Below are 20,828 nucleotides of genomic sequence, written 5' to 3'. Positions count from 1 at the left end.
AATCTTAAGATGACCAAATAAATCTAAATGCCGATTCACTAGAAAATCAACTTGTATACATTTGTTCATGAAAAGGGTTTGATTTTACTTGTGTTACTACTTAGAAGGGATTATGTAGAAAAATATATTATATAAACCCATTGCATCTTCATGTAAATAGAATAACACTGTAGGTATATCTGATATTGCTTGTATGTGAGAGAAGAGTTTGTGTCTGTCCTGCCACCTGGTGACAACCACTAATTCTGAAAACTCCCCATTGTTTGCTGCAAAGCACTCAAAAGAATAACAGCAGAAGAATTACACCATTTCCTGGATCTAAGAAAGCAGCAGGACTGGCCAACAATCTACTCAAGTCTACCCTGTGCTGTGACCCTCACTCTATGGTAAGTCTCTACACATCTTATATCAGAACATTGTTGGAATATGGGTCCACAGTATGGAATACAGGGTACCACTGCTACCTGAAACTTCTTGAATCTGTGCAACAAAAGTAGACAAAAGAAATCAGCGGCCTGTCCGAGTCAAGCTATGCCAACCGCTTGAAGTTTCTCAACTTGTACTCCATGCAGGGAAGGCTTATTGCAGCTGATCTCATCATATACTGCAAGATTTCTAAATTTTTTCACCACCACTCAGCAATACTACCACATAACCCTTACAGTCTCTCCACCATCCCACACCGGAGGTTGCCGATTCAAAATTGCCAAGCCCCATGTATCGGTAGAGTGCAGACTAAGGTTTTTAAATCCGAGATGCATAGATCTCTGAAACTCCCTACCTGATAGTGCTGTTGGAACTGACTCCATTGCATCATTTAAAAAGTGCTTACATTCTCACTTAAGCCATATTCTCTTTGACTATACTGAGTAACACTGCTACCATAGTTTCCACAGTTGTGTAAATTCTGCTTAAGGCACACAACACAGCCCCTCCTTCAAGCCGACTTGAATTTTCTTACCTAACACAAGGCTGCTGTGCCTGCAGATGTGGGCTGCCCTCAATGCTATCAATTTAAATCTTATACCAGTCAGTTTCCACGAGCCACAGTGCTGAAACAGTCTTGTGTGTGCGAATGTAATAATAATAATAATAATAATAATAATAATAATAATAATAATAATAATAATAATAATGACAATGTAACCAAAAATATACATTGATGGAGATTAGAATAAACATAATACATAATACAATTAAGAATTTTTTTTTTACCATTCCAACATAACAGCCACCACTGCTCTCTCCTCACAAAACTAAATATTTATGCCTTGTTGCACATAAACACCTACATACATGCAGACACACACATTTAGTGATAAAAAAAAAAAAAACCTAACATGACCATGTATAATGCTTGCTTACTGTCTACTTCAGCATCACCACCACTTCTACCACCACTGATGCTATTGTCTCTCAAACTGTAAACAAGTTTTATGTGCCTAAACACACACACACACACACACACACACTTTGGGGCAATGAGTATAAATAATGTCTCTGATAATGTTTCTTGTGGCAAATTTTGTACATTTTTTCTTTCTATACGTGGTGAAAACATAAAAAACAACCAAACACATTTGGTGACCATTCACTTGGTGGGGCAAGGGAGGTTGGGGTGACACATGCAGATATAATGGAAGGAGTCAGCACAACATCACAAATGTGAAGCCAATGCACTACTGGTCTGCTGTCACCCTTACCCCCCTTACACCCAAAACATTACCAGCTGAGCACTGAAAGTATAGGGGAAAGGCTGGTGTTCTGGTACTCATTTCCTGTTTTTTTGGTGGTGTTTCCAGGCTGCCCATCATATATATATATATATATATATATATATATATATATATATATATATATATATATATATATATATATATATATATATATATATATATATATATATATATATATATATATATATATTTTTTTTTTTTTTTTATGTAGGAAGGACACTGGCCAAGAGCAACAAAAATCTAATTAAAAAAATGCCCATTGAAATGGCAGTCCCACAAAAGGGTCAAAGCAGTGGTCAAAAATTGATGAATAAGTGTCTTGAAACCTCCCTCTTGAAGGAATTCAAGTCATAGGAAGGTGGAAATACAGAAGCAGGCAGGGAGTTCCAGAGTTTACCAGAGAAAGGGATGGATGATTGAGAATACTGGTTAACTCTTGCATTAGAGAGGTGGAAAGAATAGGGGTGAGAGAAAGAAGAAAGTCTTGTGCAGCGAGGCCATGGAAGGAGGGAAGGCATGCAGTTAGCAAGATCAGAAGAGCAGTTAGCATGAAAATAGCGGTAGAAGACAGCTAGATATGCAACATTGCGGCAGTGAGAGAGGCTGAAGATAGTCAGTTAGAGGAGAGGAGTTGATGAGACGAAAAGTTTTTGATTCCACCCTGACTAGAAGAGCAGTATGAGTGGAACCCCCCCAGACATGTGAAGCATACTCCATACATGGACGGATAAGGCCCCTTGTACAGAGTTAGCAGCTGGGGGGGGGTGAGAAAAACTGGCGGAGACATCTCAGAATGCCTAACTTCATAGAAGCTATTTTAGCTAAAGATGAGATGTGAAGTTTCCAGTTCAGATTATAAGTAAAGGACAGACTGAGGATGTTCAGTGTAGAAGAGGGGGACAGTTGAGTATCAAGAATGTTGGGCATATCTCCAAGATGGTCAGGAATATGAGTAGGGTGTTGCACCAATTGCTCTAGGTCATGGAAGATAGCAAAGTTGTAGGCTAGTTCACCAGGATGGTCAGTGAAGGGAGAGGAAAGCCAAAGCTGGTGGTGAACATTGAAGTCTCCAAGAATGGAGATCTCTGCAAAAGGGAAGAGGGTCAGAATGTGCTCCACTTTGGAAGTTAAGTAGTTAAAGAATTTCTTATAATCAGAGGGGTTAGGTGAGAGGTATACAGCACAGATAAATTTAGTATGAGAGTGACTCTGTAGTCATAGCCAGATGGTGGAAAACTCAGAAGATTCAAGAGCGTGGGCACGAGAGCAGGTTAAATCATTGCGCACATAAACGCAGCATCCAGCTTTGGACTGAAAATAAGGATAGAGAAAGTAAGAGGGAACAGAAAAGGAGCTACTGTCAGTTGCCTCAGACACCTGAGTTTCAGTGAGGAAAAGAAGATGAGGTTTAGAAGAGGAGAGGTGGTGTTCTACAGATTGAAAATTAGATCTTAGACTGCGAATGTTGCAGAAGTTAATGAAGAAAAAGTTGAGGGGGGTGTCAAGACACTTAGGGTCTTTGACAGAAAGGCAGTCTGACCTCGGGACATTTATGGTCCCCTCCCCAGATGGGGACTCCGAGGCTGGTGTAGGAGTCGCCATGATGATTTTAAAATTTTTGAGTGAAGGGTGTGTGTGATATTAGGTGCTTGTAGTTTTGTGTGGAGGAAGAGAGTTGTCTTTAGAGGGCAGGCTATGACTGCCCCCTTGTGTTGTGAGACACAAAGGGAAACGTTCAGCGAGGTCACAGCTGGGTTTAATGATAAGTTCACAGCACCCCCTGAACAGTGCTTTAGACCTCACTGGTAGTAATTATCATTTAGGCAGATGTCTACTGCCTCCTCATATATATATATATATATATATATATATATATATATATATATATATATATATATATATATATATATATATATATATACCCAGCCAACATTGGATAATGGGAGGCATGTGGGTGTTTTGTGGGCTACTTTATGGGTCCCATGTGGGCTAACCACATTACTGTAAAACACAGGTTGTTCTTGGAGATTTAAACTTTTTGCATTTGTAAATATTCATTCACATGACAGTAAAGATTAATTTTACTAACATGCCAGTTTCTCTTAAACCAAGCAATTTACGTGTAATCTTATCTTACAAATGGCTTGAGGCATTCTCTAACCCTCTTGGAAAGTCGACAGATATAAGTAATACTGCTAATTTTCATTGAAATATTAAAAGAAAATTAAATAAATAAATAAATAAAAAAATAAAATAAATAAATAAATAAAAATCTTTTGGTTCAGTGATGTTCCTCATTTTTTGTCCAAGGTTCTAACCATACTTAAACTAACTTAAACACACCAAAACTAACCTAACCATACCTGCTGTAACCTAACCATACCTAAACTAACTTGACCACACCAAAACTAACCTAACCATACCTGCTGTAATCTAACCATACCTAAACTAACTTAACCACATCCAAACCTAACCACACCCAAACTAACCTAACTGTACTTGCTGTAACCTAACCATACCCAAAACTAACCTAACTACACCCAACCATATCAAACCTAACCTAACCATACCTAAACTCAAGGCAAGGTATGGCGTGTCTAGCCAGTGGTAGCCATAATTATTTCCTATTTTCATCAATAAAAAAAGGCATTGAATTCAATTTAAAAAAAAACGTTTCAATTATTGTTAAAGGTTTGTAGAAAAGAATATATCAAGAGCTAGTGTTATTTCATAAGATAGGTAATGAAATACTGGCACATTAATAAAAGTGATATCAAGCCTCAATATACTGACATACGGTAATAATAGTGTAGTACCATCACAATCACCAGCACCACCACCTTACCATTTATATCACTAGACAACCACCTCTACACCGTACGTAATGTACTTTCCACATATAATGCATACCTTTGGGCAAATTGGTGTCAGCGGAGCATTGAATGAATGCCTCTTGGCACTTGCTGGGAGACTGGATGCCTTGGTAATCTGCAGGGATCACCACTTTTTAACACAGGCTAACTTCTTACTTTACACGTTATGGAAGGCATCAAGTATGGCTTCAAGCATTTTAAAGTATTCACAACATTGTCGAGTGTGAACCGCCAACGTACTGTTTACAGCACCCGCTGGGTTAAAACGTATGTTCACTTTTTAAATCTCTGGATTAAAGTATATTGCATTTTCAAGTTCAAAAAATAAAAATATTATTGCATAAAAATTATGCACTTTTTTTCTCTTTCCACAAGTTACCTCCAACAGATTATTAAAGGTAGGTGGAAAATTTATTTAGAGCATGATGAACCCAGCCGTTAGCAGGATGGCGGCACAACAACAACAACGTCAGCGGCGCACCTACAGAGTAAGAAGAGATATTTTCGCTGAGTACGACGATGCTGAGTTACTGAAAAGATTCAGATTGGACCGTGCTGGTATTGTTGCAGTGACTGATATAGTGAGAGACAAGCTGCAAAGTAAAACTGAAAGAAATAGAGCCTTGACCCCTGAGATGGTGGCCATCACATAACGATATTTAGCCACAGGAAAAATGCAACAGTGCAGTTGTGATGATTTTGGAAAAACGCAGCCCACTATCAGCCGTGCAATATCACAGACAATTGATGCACTGGCTGACCCAGAAGTAATCTGCCAGTTCGTGGCTTTCCCTCACACCCAGCGTGAAGTGCAGCAAAAACAGGCAGAGTTCATGCAAGTAACTCAGTTTCCCGGTGTTGTGGGACTGATTGATGGCACTCATATAAGAATTGTGTCTCCTCATGTCGATGAACATGTATATGTGAACAGGAAACGCTATCACAGCATAAATGTGCAAGTAGTATTTGATGCTCACTATAAGATTCTTGACAGTGTGGCAAGGTGGCCTGGCTCAGTCAACGATGCAAGAATACTAGATAAGTCAGCACTCAAACTGATGTTTGAGGAACAACATGTACCTGCAGGATGCTACCTTCCCGGGGACAGTGGCTATCCCTGTAAGCAGTGGCTCCTCACTCCTTACCTTCGCCCTCAAACTGTTGCACAAGCTAATTATAACAGGTGGGTTTATTTGTAAATAGTGTTCTGTTAGGTTTAGATATGCTTTGAATGAATCTAGTAGCTTTCTCCCCAGGGCCGCCCTCCCGTGTGTGCCCGCAGCCCCTACAAGAACCGGTCCCTGCCCCCCTTTGGGCACGCTCTCCTCCCTAGGCTAAGTCCCCGGGGCGTGGCCGCCCAAACTAACCCCCCTCCTCCCAACAGTTCCAGTACCTTACGATGCAGCCGAGGGGACTGACGCCACCACCACCACTGCCACCACCGCCACAACAAGGGTTATTCAAGTGGGGAACATGCTTCAGGTGTTGCCCCAAGATGCCTCAGCCCCGCAGCCCCACTTCCCCATGATAGTGCAGGCAGGGAATGTCATACAGGTGAGAGAGAGAGAGAGAGAGAGAGAGAGAGAGAGAGAGAGAGAGAAAGTTTTTTACATACAGAAAGGAGAGACAGAGATAGAAAATCAATCTTACTACTACTACTACTACTACTACTACTACTACTTCTGAGCACCTCCTTCCTCTCAGGTTGTTCCAGCTGACAACACGCAGGTATTAGGGGCAGAAGTCGTTGGAGTTGGTCGGGTCATGCAAGTGGTCGGAGTCCCAGGCTTTCCCCCGACCCCTGCCCCAGCCACCCCTCTCCCTGTGACCCCTGCCCAGTCATCCCTCACCCCCTCCTGCCCCCCTGCGGTGCTGCCAGCGGGGGTGATGGGAGGTGGAGGTGGGCCACACACACCTGGGTTAGCTGTGGCTTGGCTTATCTCCCTCCTCAGCAGGTGAGAGAGAGAGAGAGAGTGTATATACATCTGTTGTTATTGTATTTATTTGTCTATATTTTCCTTACAGAGTGATTGATTGATTAAATGATATATATTGGTGTTAATATATACAGACAGACTGGTATATAGACATTCTGATATGTGATGGCCAGTCCATGGAGCACAAGGTCTTTGTGGACTAATGAATATTTTACACTAAGGTTTAAGACCAGTGTTTTATTCAGCTATCATGAAAAAAAAAAGAAAAAGACAGTACATAATTATTTAGTAAGTAATTCATAACTTTAACCCAATCAAATTATAGATACATGCAAAAAAGAATTATATCAATAACAAAAGTAAATAATAATAATAATAATAATAACTATTACAAATTACAAACAATTACATATGTTTATAATAGTAGAGCTGATTACAATTTGAAAACTAATAAATACAATGAATAATTACTTGTTAAGTGTTGTTTTATCAGTAATTTAAAGGAATGTAATGGTTTGTTTTTAACTGTGTCCGAGAGCCGGGTCCAGTGCTTGGTTCCTCGTGAGACGACACTCTGTTGGGCACGGGAGGTTCAGCAGAAGGGTGTCCTCAAGTTACCTGTCTGTCTTAACTGAATATCATGAGCCCGTGTCTCTTGTGTTTGTATTAAGAGCTTTGTATACAAACGCCAAGGTCTGGAATACAGTAATGTCTCCAGTTTCTAGGAGTTTAAGATCCACTGCTATGTTCGGACTTGTTACTGTTTGTCTTATTCCAAATTAGCTTTTTTGGGGCAAGAAATAATTTATGAGTGTAGGTTGCACTAGGAGAAAGAGAGAGAGAGAGAGAGAGAGAGAGAGAGAGAGAGAGAGAGAGAGAGAGAATGTTTTAGATATTATTATTATTATTATTATTATTATTATTATTATTATTATTATTATTATTATTATTATTATTATTACTGCTACATATTTCCTCTCTCTCTCTCTCTCTCTCTCTCTCTCTCTCTCTCTCTCTCTCTCTCTCTCTCTCTCTCTCTCTCTCTCTCTCTCTCTCTCTCTCTCTCTCTCTCTCTTACAATAATAGTTTTACCCTTCTCTCTCATCCTCTCTCCCACTTCCACTCACTCACTCTCTCCCTCCTTTTGCAGCAAATCCCGAGGATCAACGAGGACATGGTGGACCCAGAGATTGCAGCAGCAGCGAGAGAGAGAGAGAGAGAAGCAAGAGAGGAGGGAGAGGAAGGAGAGGAGGAGGAGAGAGAGGGAGGCCAGGAGGGAGGCACGTCAGAGAGAGAGGGAGAGGAAGAGGTTGATTCTGTTACAACAACAACTGCAACAACAACAACAGTTAGTCAGTGAGGAGGGGGAGGGGCCGTCCTCTGATGCTGAGGATGAGGTATTGTTCAGGGTAAGTAGTAGTAGTAGTAGTAGTAATGCATCATTTTTAAACTTTCCGAGATAATCTTATTTCAACAGGTAGAGATGAAAAAGTCTTCTAACTGACAAAAAAAAAACATTATCTATTTATTTTGTTATGTAGGCCAGCCAGCCGTGGGGGGGGACAAAACTTCAATAAAAGAGACTCTCTGAGGTGTGGCTCCCCAAAATAGAATTGCAAATGGTAGCCAGAATTTACATGAATACAGGAGGGTGCTGTCAGGCCAAACCAGCTCCCCATCTGTGCCTATGCAGTGTCTGGCCAGCCACTAGTGTGTTTTGGGGGCTCAGACCAGCAGATTCCCACTGTTTATTCACTGTTTGTGTTGATGCAGTGTCTGGCCAGCCACTTGTGTGTTTTGGGGGCTCAGACCAGCAGATTCCCACTGTTTATTCACTGTTTGTGTTGATGCAGTGTCTGGCCAGCCACTTGTGTGTTTTGGGGGCTCAGACCAGCAGATTCCCAGTGTTTATTCACTGTTTGTGTTGATTTAGTGTTTGGCCAGCCACTTGTGTGTTTTGGGGGCTCAGACCAGCAGATTCCCACTGTTTATTCACTGTTTGTGTTGATCTAGTGTTTGGCCAGCCACTTGTGTGTATGTAGGGGACTCAGACCAGCAGATTCCCACTGTTTATCCACTGTTTGTGTTGATGCAGTGTTTGGCCAGCCACTTGTGTGTTTTGGGGGCTCAGACCAGCAGATTCCTACTATTTATCCACTGTTTGTGTTGATCTAGTGTTTGGCCAGCCACTTGTGTCTATGTAGGGGATTCAGACCAGCAGATTCCCACTGTTTATCCACTGTTTGTGTTGATCTAGTGTTTGGCCAGCCAGTTGTGTGTTTTGGGGGCTCAGACCAGCAGATTCCCACTGTTTATTCACTGTTTGTGTTGATCTAGTGTTTGGCCAGCCACTTGTGTGTTTTGGGGGCTCAGACCAGCAGATTCTCACTGTTTATTCACTGTTTGTGTTGATCTAGTGTTTGGCCAGCCACTTGTGTGTATGTAGGGGACTCAGACCAGCAGATTCCCACTGTTTATCCATTGTATGTGTTGATGCAGTGTTTAGCCAGCCACTTGTGTGTATGTAGGGGACTCAGACCAGCAGATTCCCACTGTTTATCCACTGTTTGTGTTGATGCAGTGTTTGGCCAGCCACTTGTGTGTATGTAGGGGACTCAGACCAGCAGATTCCCACTGTTTATTCACTGTTCGTGTTGATGCAGTATTTGGCCAGCCACTTGTGTGTATGTAGCGGACTCAGACCAGCAGATTCCCACTGTTTATCCACTGTTTGTGTTGATGCAGTGTTTGGCCAGCCACTTGTGTGTTTTGGGGGCTCAGACCAGCAGATTCCTACTATTTATCCACTGTTTGTGTTGATCTAGTGTTTGGCCAGCCACTTGTGTTTATGTAGGGGATTCAGACCAACAGATTCCCACTGTTTATCCACTGTTTGTGTTGATCTAGTGTTTGGCCAGCCAGTTGTGTGTTTTGGGGGCTCAGACCAGCAGATTCCCACTGTTTATTCACTGTTTGTGTTGATCTAGTGTTTGGCCAGCCACTTGTGTGTTTTGGGGGCTCAGACCAGCAGATTCTCACTGTTTATTCACTGTTTGTGTTGATCTAGTGTTTAGCCAGCCACTTGTGTGTATGTAGGGGACTCAGACCAGCAGATTCCCACTGTTTATCCATTGTTTGTGTTGATCTAGTGTTTGGCCAGCCACTTGTGTTTATGTAGGGGACTGAGACCAGCAGATTCCCACTGTTTATCCACTGTTTGTGTTGATGCAGTGTTTGGCCAACCACTTGTATGTTTTGGGGGCTCAGACCAGCAGATTCCTACTATTTATCCACTGTTTGTGTTGATCTAGTGTTTGGCCAGCCACTTGTGTTTATGTAGGGGACTCAGACCAGCAGATTCCCACTGTTTATCCACTTTTTGTATTGATCTAGTGTTTGGCCAGCCATTTGTGTGTTTTGGGGGCTCAGACCAGCAGATTCCCACTGTTTATTCACTGTTTGTGTTGATCTAGTGTTTGGCCAGCCACTAGTGTGTTTTGGGGGCTCAGACCAGCAGATTCTCACTGTTTATTCACTGTTTGTGTTGATCTAGTGTTTAGCCAGCCACTTGTGTGTATGTAGGGGACTCAGACCAGCAGATTCCCACTGTTTATTCACTGTTTGTGTTGATGCAGTATTTGGCCAGCCACTTGTGTGTATGTAGCGGACTCAGACCAGCAGATTCCCACTGTTTATCCACTGTTTGTGTTGATGCAGTGTTTGGCCAGCCACTTGTGTGTTTTGGGGGCTCAGACCAGCAGATTCCTACTATTTATCCACTGTTTGTGTTGATCTAGTGTTTGGCCAGCCACTTGTGCTTATGTAGGGGACTCAGACCAGCAGATTCCCACTGTTTATCCACTGTTTGTGTTGATGTAGTGTTTGGCCAGCCACTTGTGTGTTTTGGGGGCTCAGACCAGCAGATTCCCACTGTTTATTCACTGTTTGTGTTGATCTAGTGTTTGGCCAGCCACTAGTGTGTTTTGGGGGCTCAGACCAGCAGATTCTCACTGTTTATTCACTGTTTGTGTTGATCTAGTGTTTGGCCAGCCACTTTTGTGTATGTAGGGGACTCAGACCAGCAGATTCCCACTGTTTATTCACTGTTTGTGTTGATGCAGTATTTGGCCAGCCACTTGTGTGTATGTAGCGGACTCAGACCAGCAGATTCCCACTGTTTATCCACTGTTTGTGTTGATGCAGTGTTTGGCCAGCCACTTGTGTGTTTTGGGGGCTCAGACCAGCAGATTCCTACTATTTATCCACTGTTTGTGTTGATCTAGTGTTTGGCCAGCCACTTGTGTTTATGTAGGGGACTGAGACCAGCAGATTCCCACTGTTTATCCACTGTTTGTGTTGATGCAGTGTTTGGCCAACCACTTGTATGTTTTGGGGGCTCAGACCAGCAGATTCCTACTATTTATCACTGTTTGTGTTGATCTAGTGTTTGGCCAGCCACTTGTGTTTATGTAGGGGACTCAGACCAGCAGATTCCCACTGTTTATCCACTGTTTGTGTTGATCTAGTGTTTGGCCAGCCACTTGTGTGTATGTAGGGGACTCAGACCAGCAGATTCCCACTGTTTATTCACTGTTTGTGTTGATCTAGTGTTTGGCCAGCCACTTGTGTGTATGTAGGGGACTCAGACCAGCAGATTCTCACTGTTTATTCACTGTTTGTGTTGATCTAGTGTTTGGCCAGCCACTTGTGTGTATGTAGGGGACTCAGACCAGCAGATTCCCACTGTTTATTCACTGTTTGTGTTGATGCAGTATTTGGCCAGCCACTTGTGTGTATGTAGCGGACTCAGACCAGCAGATTCCCACTGTTTATCCACTGTTTGTGTTGATGCAGTGTTTGGCCAGCCACTTGTGTGTTTTGGGGGCTCAGACCAGCAGATTCCTACTATTTATCCACTGTTTGTGTTGATCTAGTGTTTGGCCAGCCACTTGTGTTTATGTAGGGGACTCAGACCAGCAGATTCCCACTGTTTATCCACTGTTTGTGTTGATGTAGTGTTTGGCCAGCCACTTGTGTGTTTTGGGGGCTCAGACCAGCAGATTCCCACTGTTTATTCACTGTTTGTGTTGATCTAGTGTTTGGCCAGCCACTAGTGTGTTTTGGGGGCTCAGACCAGCAGATTCTCACTGTTTATTCACTGTTTGTGTTGATCTAGTGTTTGGCCAGCCACTTGTGTGTATGTAGGGGACTCAGACCAGCAGATTCCCACTGTTTATCCACTGTTTGTGTTGATCAAGTGTTTGGCCAGCAACTTGTGTGTATGTAGGGGACTCAGACCAGCAGATTCCCACTGTTTATTCACTGTTTGTGTTGATGCAGTGTTTGGCCAGCCACTTGTGTGTATGTAGGGGACTCAGACCAGCAGATTCCCACTGTTTATCCACTGTTTGTGTTGATGCAGTGTTTGGCCAACCACTTGTGTGTTTTGGGGGCTCAGACCAGCAGATTCCTACTATTTATGACTGTTTGTGTTGATCTAGTGTTTGGCCAGCCACTTGTGTTTATGTAGGGGACTCAGACCAGCAGATTTCCACTGTTTATCCACTGTTTGTGTTGATCTAGTGTTTGGCCACCCACTTGTGTGTTTTGGGGGCTCAGACCAGCAGATTCCCACTGTTTATTCACTGTTTGTGTTGATCTAGTGTTTGGCCAGCCACTAGTGTGTTTTGGGGGCTCAGACCAGCAGATTCTCACTGTTTATTCACTGTTTGTGTTGATGCAGTGTTTGGCCAGCCACTTGTGTGTATGTAGGGGACTCAGACCAGCAGATTCCCACTGTTTATCCATTGTTTGTGTTGATGCAGTGTTTAGCCAGCCACTTGTGTGTATGTAGGGGACTCAGACCAGCAGATTCCCACTGTTTATCCACTGTTTGTGTTGATGCAGTGTTTGGCCAGCCACTTGTGTGTATGTAGGGGACTCAGACCAGCAGATTCCCACTGTTTATTCACTGTTTGTGTTGATGCAGTATTTGGCCAGCCACTTGTGTGTATGTAGCGGACTCAGACCAGCAGATTCCCACTGTTTATCCACTTTGTGTTGATGCAGTGTTTGGCCAGCCACTTGTGTGTTTTGGGGGCTCAGACCAGCAGATTCCTACTATTTATCCACTGTTTGTGTTGATCTAGTGTTTGGCCAGCCACTTGTGTTTATGTAGGGGACTCAGACCAGCAGATTCCCACTGTTTATCCACTGTTTGTGTTGATCTAGTGTTTGGCCAGCCATTTGTGTGTTTTGGGGGCTCAGACCAGCAGATTCCCACTGTTTATTCACTGTTTGTGTTGATCTAGTGTTTGGCCAGCCACTAGTGTGTTTTGGGGGCTCAGACCAGCAGATTCTCACTGTTTATTCACTGTTTGTGTTGATCTAGTGTTTGGCCAGCCACTTGTGTGTTTTGGGGGCTCAGACCAGCAGATTCCCACTGTTTATTCACTGTTTGTGTTGATCTAGTGTTTGGCCAGCCACTTGTGTGTATGTAGGGGACTGAGACCAAGTTTATTTAATGTTCAGTGACCCGTTTGCAGGCACAGGGGTGTTTGACGAGCTGGGTGTGCAGGAGACAGACAATTACAAAGGTTTACAGTTCAAATGCTACATGTATCTTCAAAATACAGATAATAAGTAGATAAATATTGAAATTAATATAAAATACCATTCTTTATTTAACACTTAACCAAACTTAACCAACATACACACACACGCTAACTCAGACAGTTCCCTAACTACCTTACCATCCCCGCAGGAGGCCATGTCGGAGGTGCCGGTGGTGGGGTCGCCAGTTCCGGAGTACGAGGTGGAGGAGGAAAAGGAAGAGGAGGACGAGGAGGAGGCACGGATAAGGAAGAAGAAAAGATTATTAGCTGTAGCCCCTCCCTCCAGCTGATAAGGGGATATTAAGGAGCCCTTCCTACAGGTGTGTCTGTCTACCTGTGTGTCTCTTTCTATCTCTCCTTTTCATTTTTCCAGTTTCCCATTATTTTTCTCCACCCTCTCACTGTCTTTTCTCAGCCTCTCACAACCTGTCACACCCTCTCTCAGCTATTCACAGCCACTCACAGCCTCTCTCTCTCACTCTATCTCATTCCCAGTGTATCCAGACCATTCCAGACTCACCCCAAACTGTCCCCAAGACTTCCAGTCCATCCCAACTTCTCACAGCCTCTTCCAGCCTTTCACAGCCTCTCTCTCTCTCTCTCTCTCTCTCTCTCTCTCTCTCTCTCTCTCTCTCTCTCTCTCTCTCCTCTCTCTCTCTCTCTCTCTCTCTCTCTCTCTCTCTCTCTCTCTCTCTGTCTCTCTCTCTCTCTCTCTCTCTCTCTCTCTCTCTCTCTCTCTCTCTCTCTCTCTCTCTCTCTCTCTCTCTCTCTCTCTCTCTCTCTCTCTCTCTCTCTCTCTCTCTCTCTCTCTCTCTCTCTCTCTCTCTCTCTCTCTCTCTCCTCCTCTCTCTCTCTCTCTCTCATTCCCAATGTATCCAGACCATCCCAGACTCACCCCAAACCATCTCCAAGACTCCCCTTCTCTCTTCCTCTCCTCTCCCTCTCTCTCCCTCCCCTCTCTCACTCTCCTAACTCTCCCCAGGAGAGGCCCCAGTGGTGAGCAGATGGTGATGCTGGAGATGATACTGGCATATTGAGTATTATAATTAGCCATAAACACTTGCTTGCTTACTTTCATGTCTACACAGGTTTGTTCGATGCAAGGAGTTGGCACAGGAGGCGTCCGAGGCTGTGTAGAGCGGCCGTCTGAACCTGGTGCCACAGCTTACTATGTTCAACAGGTGCGTGTGTGTGTGTGTGTGTGTGTGTGTGTGTGTGTGTGTGTGTGTGTGTGTGTGTGTGTGTGTGTTTGTGTGGTCATTTCACTATCTATCTATCTGTTTAGTTTGTCTCCATCTGTCTGTCTTTCTGTCATTGGTCTGTCTGTCTGTCTGTGTATTGCAATGATTTTTCAGTTATGTATTTTATTTTTTATTCTTGTGTACTTGTGTCTGTCTGTATGTATGTATGTATCAGTCAGTGAGTCAGTCAGTCAGTCACTCAGTTAGTCAGTTAGTCAGTCATTCAGTCAGTCAGTTAGTCAGTCATTCAGTCAGTTAGTGAGTTAGTCAGTTAGTCAGTCTGTCAGTCACTCACACAGTGTTAATCCTCCTCTTCCTCCTCCTCCTCCTCCTCCTCCTCCTCCTCCTCCTCCTCCTCCTCCTCCTCCTCCTCGTCCACCTCCTCCTCCTCCTCCTCCTCCTCCTCCTCCTCCTCCTCCTCCTCCTCCTCCTCCTCCTCCTCCTCCTCCTCCTCCTCCTCCTCCTGTTCCCCACCACCCCTGCCGAGAGGTGAGTGTATGTACGTGTGTGTGTGTGTGTGTGTGTGTGTGTAGTAATAATAGTAATGCTATGTACATATATAAATACTGTTAATATTATTGATAAAAAATATTGATGATGATGATGATGATGATTCAGTGGTGATTATGAAAATGTGCATTACAATATAGGGTAGATATTATTGTTATTACCTGTGTGTGTGTGTGTGTGTGTGTGTGTGTGTGTGTGTGTGTGTGTGTGTGTGTGTGTGTGTGTGTGTGTATGTGTGTGTGTGAGGAATAATTGAATAATTGAATAATTGATGCTCTCTCCTTTGCTATTCATTATATACATGGACAGATGCCTGAAGGAAGTGTGTGTAAGGGAGGATAAAGAGATCATGCTGGCCTATGCAGACGATGTCGCTGTCGTGACAGGAAGCCAACAAGATCTTCAAGAGGCCATGACAAGATGGAATGATGTTTTAAATAGGGAAGGAATGAGAATGAACAAACAAAAAACAGAAATAATGAAAGTTGGCAGAATAAAGGAGGAATGTAATATTTACATAGAAAACGTTAAACTGAAGCAGACCAACAAATTTTGTTATCTGGGAGTACTTTTCGATGAGGAAAACAGACAGAATATAGAAATTTTAAATAGAATACAGAAGTACAATGCAAATGTCAGTGCATTGTATCCCATACTTAAAGATAAGAATATTCCAACAAAAGTTAAAACCATAATATTTACAACAATACTAAGACCAGTACTTCTATATGTTTCAGAAACTTGGACAGTGACAACAAGAACATCTTCACAAATACAAGCAGCAGAAATGAGAGTTCTGAGAATGATCCGAGGTGTGACCAGACTTGATAGAATTAGAAATGAAGAAACCAGAGAGAGATTAGGGATAACATCTGTACTGAAGATAATTGAAAAGAACAAATTGAGATGGTATGGACATGTCCGAAGAATGGAAGATACAAGATACGCAAGGAAGTTTCTGGAATGGGTTCCTCTAGGCAGGAGGCCGGTGGGACGACCTAGGAAGCGATGGATGCAGGGAGTTGAAGAAGCTACTGAACGAAGAGGAAGAAATCTACAAGAAATAACCAGAGATGAGGATTTCATGGATAGAGACCTTTGGAGAAGATTTGTAGAGGCCGGACACTGACAGGCATTGCCTACCTTGCGTCTGCTGAGAAAGTAACTGTAGGAAGAATGCAGGAAATGGAGGAGGAGGAGGAGGAGGAGGAGGAGAAAATGAGTAGAAAACAAGAAAATTAGAATAAGCAGATGGAATAAAGAGGAAGAAGAAGAAGAAAAGGAGGAAGAAGAAGAGAAGGAGGAAGAGGAGGAAGAAAAGGAGGAGGAGGAGGAAGAAGAAGAAAAATAATCACATTAAGCTGGAGAGGAAAGCAAGAATAAGCAGGAAGGAGGAGGAGGAGGAGGAGGAGGAGGAGGAGGAGGAGGAGCAGCAGGAGGAGGAAGAGGAGGAGGAGGAGGAAGGCTAAGCAGGAGATACCCTCCCTTGCTCTAGTTCAGCAGGAGGCATGGCCGGAGGAGGAGGAGGAGGAGGAGGAACAGCTTTTTTGGGAGTTCTTAAAGATCGCGTACCTTGAGGCTCCTCCTCCTCTTCCTCTGTTGAAGCAAATGATATAACATTGACTAGAAGCTTTCACAATATTTATAAGCTTTCTTGTATCAGAGATCTTTTGAAAATCCAACCATTAATTTGTAAATACTTGTATAGTGTAGCTGGCATGAACGTTGCAGTCTTCATTATTTACTAGTGGACAAGCAACAAGTGATGGTGTGGCTCTGAGCCACTGTAGTAGGGATGTTATGGTTTAAGTGTAGGAAGTTGCAAATGCTCACCTAACAATTGCACCTTAGTAGAAAAACACAAACAGGAAGTTTATGCAAGTTTTTATCCTTATATAAAATGTTGTATTGCATCAAACCTCCATACATTACTGTCTCTATCCAGTATGAGACCGGTGTTCAGGAAGCACAAGCATGTGCTGAATAACAAGAAGCCGGCATTGGTGAAGGTGACAACATTTCATCTATTTATACATACTTTTTATTATTAAAGCTTATCTTATAATTATTTCTGAAGAGATTGACTAATTTTTGTAGTATTTATGACTTAGAACTATGATAAAGCTATGAATTGATATAATTCCTGATTTGTTTTATCTTTTCATTATCCTTCCTTTGTTAATTGAGCATTTTATATTACTTAGCTTAAAAATGCAAGAACGGTTCAGAAGTATCCAACCTTGGGCTAAGGGCCAAAATTATGGTATCATTCAAAATGTCCTTCAAAGAAAGCCCTCTGTAATCCAACACACTTAGCCCATTAATCCTTCCATTTCTCATCAATTTGTTCAACATTCATATTTTTCCCTTATAGGGTTGAACAATTTTCATGGGTTCAGAGCAAAAGGCTTCCTCATTCCTCCCCAAGGTATTCTCGGATGGTAAGCAGGTTTGACTCTGGAGCAAACCTGACCAAGGGCTACTGCCCAAGGCTACAGAGGTTCCTCTCCCTGAGGCTGAATGCACCATGTGAGATGGTTCTGTTATGTGGATGAATGTCATGGTGGATAGCAGTGCCACCACATTCCTACAATCATCCATCACTCCACTGCTCAAACGCTTCTGCAACCAATGATAGGTATGCTGCCACATTCTGCATGGTCTCCTTGGCTCTCAGATAAGGATACTGTCAACAGGTTTGGGATTGCCAAAAAATCATAAGGAGCTATGTCTGAAAAGTTCAGAGAGAGAGAGAGAGAGAGAGAGAGAAAGAATGAGCAAGAGAAAGAGTAGGATGAAGCAAAGGAAGAGTCAAGAGGGAGGAAGAGAGAGTAGGACAAGAAAAAACAGAACAAATAAATCCCCTACACGTCTTGTCTCCATTCACACAAGCCATGAAAAGCTTGTCCATCCCTGAGTGCTCAGAAGCAGTGTTCCACTGATGATGTGGAAACTTGAGACACCCAATCATTTAATGGGCTTTAGTAGGTTTTGTCACCAGTCTTCTGTGTGTCACTGACTACATTTTGAAATTTTTATCTGTTCTATTTAATTTTGTGTGTATGTACACAATGTTTATGGTCAATAAACTATTTATAAAACTATTTATCTGTGTGAGTAAGATAAAAGCAGTTATTGTTATTATTATTATTATTATTATTATTATTATTATTATTATTATTATTATTATTACACATTTTCCTCCTTGTATTTAAATATTATTATTATTATTATTATTATTATTATTATTATCATGAATTGTTCTTGTTTATAAATAAAATACTGTAACTGATTATTATTTTTTTTATCATTCATTTAGACTCTCTCTCTCTCTCTCTCTCTCTCTCTCTCTCTCTCTCGAATAAAATGACTGGTGAGGAACTCTAATAATTAAAGTGCTAAAAAATCCATTAAACTACGAGAAATAAGACAAATAATTAATGACACACCTAATAACACAAACAAGGAGTAATAAACAAAACTTAAGCCAGAAAACACGAAAAGATAAAACTATCATATAAAGAAATACGAAGTAAAAAAAATCATGAATATCAAATAAATAACTCACATATAATCAATAAACACGTAAGGAACAGTAAATAAACAATTAAGCCATTCATTGCAAGGGCCACAGTCAGAAAGTGAAAAAAAAAAAATGCTTAGTTAAATACCGAGGCTAAATAAAACAAGGAATTAGACAAATGACAAATAATTAATAAATACATAAGGAATAATGAATAAACAAAAATTAAGCCAGGAAGACTATTATAATTATTGCAAGGAGACGATATGTATGTATGTATTGTATGTAATTCGAGGTTAAAATGGCTCAAATCTGACCCAACAGCAGGCCATAAGTGAAGGTGTTCCTCAAGGCAGGGAGGGGGAGCAATGAATAGGGGAGGGGCTATAAACTATTGGGGGGATATTAATTAATGACGCATCCAGTTTAGCGTGTGTGTATATTTCGCGTTGTGATAATTTAAAGGTTTTCTCGCGTTTTTATCTTTATTTATTGATTGATTTTATTTATTTATTTTATTTTTTTGGCAGGTGTTATATTTGTTGAGTGTTTTAAGTAACTGTGGCTCATTGCATCAAAACTCCATTCATTACCTTCGTGGGAAGGTTCAATTTGGCAAGGTTTTATTTCGCATTTTGGGTTTTGTAGTAAATTATGCATTTTCTCATATTTTTCTTTGCTGGTATTGTCCCTTCCACGCCATATATGACTGGAAAGTTGGGGGCGCCTTCCCCCCCCCCACCCTCCACTGCTACGTTTTTTTTTCTTAATCAGTCAGTCAACCAATCAATCAATCCCTTCATGAATCATACCCATTTCCAGGTGTCACCCCCACCCATAGATCTCTCATTCTGTCATGTATGAACAAGTGCTAAGGGCAAGCTGAACAAGTACAAAGGGCAAGCCAGCTGTCTCTTTTAATATTCTTGCCTGAAATAACATTACAAATGAGGGTCTATTAATCATCCATTAAATAATCCATTTTTATTGCTTTCTCATTCTTCTTGCTCTGTGTATTGTTAAATTGGATGGTTATATCATTGTCCCTTCCTGTGTTTTAGTGTGCCATTACCTGTCCTCTCTTCCAGCTGATATTTAGTTTGTACTAAAATAGACTGGCATAACTTTACAATTTATACACAAATAACAACATAAACCAATAATGCATTGATATTATGCATGATAGGAGTGGACATTTCCACTCTACATCATTAATGAATGCATGATGAGACGCACACTATTACAAAGCTAATGAGTTCAATAACAAACACTCAATAACAATTTCAATAACTTTATTAAAAATAGCAATCTTTATAAATCATGAAACTAGAAAACTTTAAGAACCTGGGGCTATAACATCAAATGCACAATAATGCAAACACTTTTTACACACACACTCTTTAATGATATTTCCTAATATACAGTATAATTCCAAACAGAGAGAGAGAGAGAGAGAGAGAGAGAGAGAGAGAGAGAGAGAGAGAGAGAGAGAGAGAGAGAGAGAGAGAGAGAGTGATGAACTACCTGGGGTCATAAATGCAAAGTACAGGTATCAGTCAGGCAAAGCATAGTGCTTGCCTGTCTCATATGGAATGTAAAAACATGGCTTCATATCATTCCAGACCTGGGATTATGGCCAAAAGTTACCAAGCAGTGCTGAGCAAAATCCAGTAGAGTAATATTCAGTATCATTGAATTACTGACAAAGTAAAGATCATTATGTGCAATGATACTCACTACCTAGGAGCATTTCAGGTTACTACCAAGAGTCTGACCATGCTGGCAGGGATGGTTAGGCTACAACACATTACATACTTCTCCATTCAAATCAGTCAGCTGATTAAATGGTGAGTTAAACCATTTTGATCATCTAAATCATATTAAGGCATTGGATGAGACCTGGACAGCTTGGGTCAACACCATACATAGGTACTCCACTACTCTGTGGGAGACACTTGATTGTGGCAAGAGTCATCACAATACCAAACACCATCCTTGACAAAGCACAGCATGGCCCACTCATCCACAGGAACCCAGCCATCTCTAAGGAGCAAATCAATGCTGCCCAGTGTCACTCCTCATCACTTTTAGGGAATAAGAAGTAGATCCCACCCCAGCACCATCTTTACATAGAATATAATACAGAGGACAAAGAAGGAATACAAACAGGGCACATGGTATGGTATAGAACACCAACCCTCACTTTTGGAAAACCCCAGCCACTCAGTAGGAGACCAGCCAGTCACCATGGCTATCACCTGGGGATTCTTAGGAACAGGTGTTAGGTATAGAATGAGAGATAAAGAAAACTCCCAATACAATTTCAAGTCTATACGCAAGTCTCCATAGATAGACAAAAAAATGTTCATGAATTAAATGCAATATTGTAAGTTT

The 20,828-nt window shown here is 41.7% G+C and overlaps 1 protein-coding gene across 2 annotated transcripts; it reads left to right on the top strand.

The window, feature by feature from the left end:
• Positions 1-5,032: 5,032 nt before the first annotated feature.
• On the top strand, positions 5,033-18,203 carry LOC135101857 (ensconsin-like). Of its 2 annotated transcripts, none has more exons than XM_064006138.1 (7): positions 5,033-5,792; positions 5,994-6,163; positions 6,314-6,564; positions 7,697-7,955; positions 13,310-13,480; positions 14,249-14,341; positions 15,649-18,203. In XM_064006138.1, the coding sequence occupies exons 1-5, from the start codon at positions 5,684-5,686 to the stop codon at positions 13,448-13,450; spliced, it is 930 nt and encodes a 309-aa protein (XP_063862208.1). In that variant the 5' UTR covers positions 5,033-5,683; the 3' UTR covers positions 13,451-13,480; positions 14,249-14,341; positions 15,649-18,203. The 2 variants fall into 2 exon arrangements, with proteins under 2 accessions (XP_063862208.1, XP_063862209.1); XM_064006139.1 differs by having other exon boundaries at positions 15,221-18,203.
• The last annotated feature ends 2,625 nt before the right edge of the window (positions 18,204-20,828 follow it).

Source organism: Scylla paramamosain, chromosome 7, assembly GCF_035594125.1.
Source record: "Scylla paramamosain isolate STU-SP2022 chromosome 7, ASM3559412v1, whole genome shotgun sequence".
NCBI classification, from domain to species: Eukaryota; Metazoa; Arthropoda; class Malacostraca; order Decapoda; family Portunidae; genus Scylla; species Scylla paramamosain.
The sequence above is the reverse complement of the archived record's forward strand: the minus strand, read 5'-3'. Positions and strand labels throughout refer to the sequence as shown.

Excerpts from the sequence above, each read along its gene's own strand:
- LOC135101857 (XM_064006138.1), top strand. The coding sequence starts at position 5,684 with ATGTACCTGCAGGATGCTACCTTCCCGGGGACAGTGGCTATCCCTGTA. Across the intron at positions 6,164-6,313 it reads AGGCAGGGAATGTCATACAG|GTTGTTCCAGCTGACAACAC; the intron begins GTGAGAGAGAGA and ends CCTTCCTCTCAG. Across the intron at positions 7,956-13,309 it reads AGGATGAGGTATTGTTCAGG|GAGGCCATGTCGGAGGTGCC; the intron begins GTAAGTAGTAGT and ends CCATCCCCGCAG.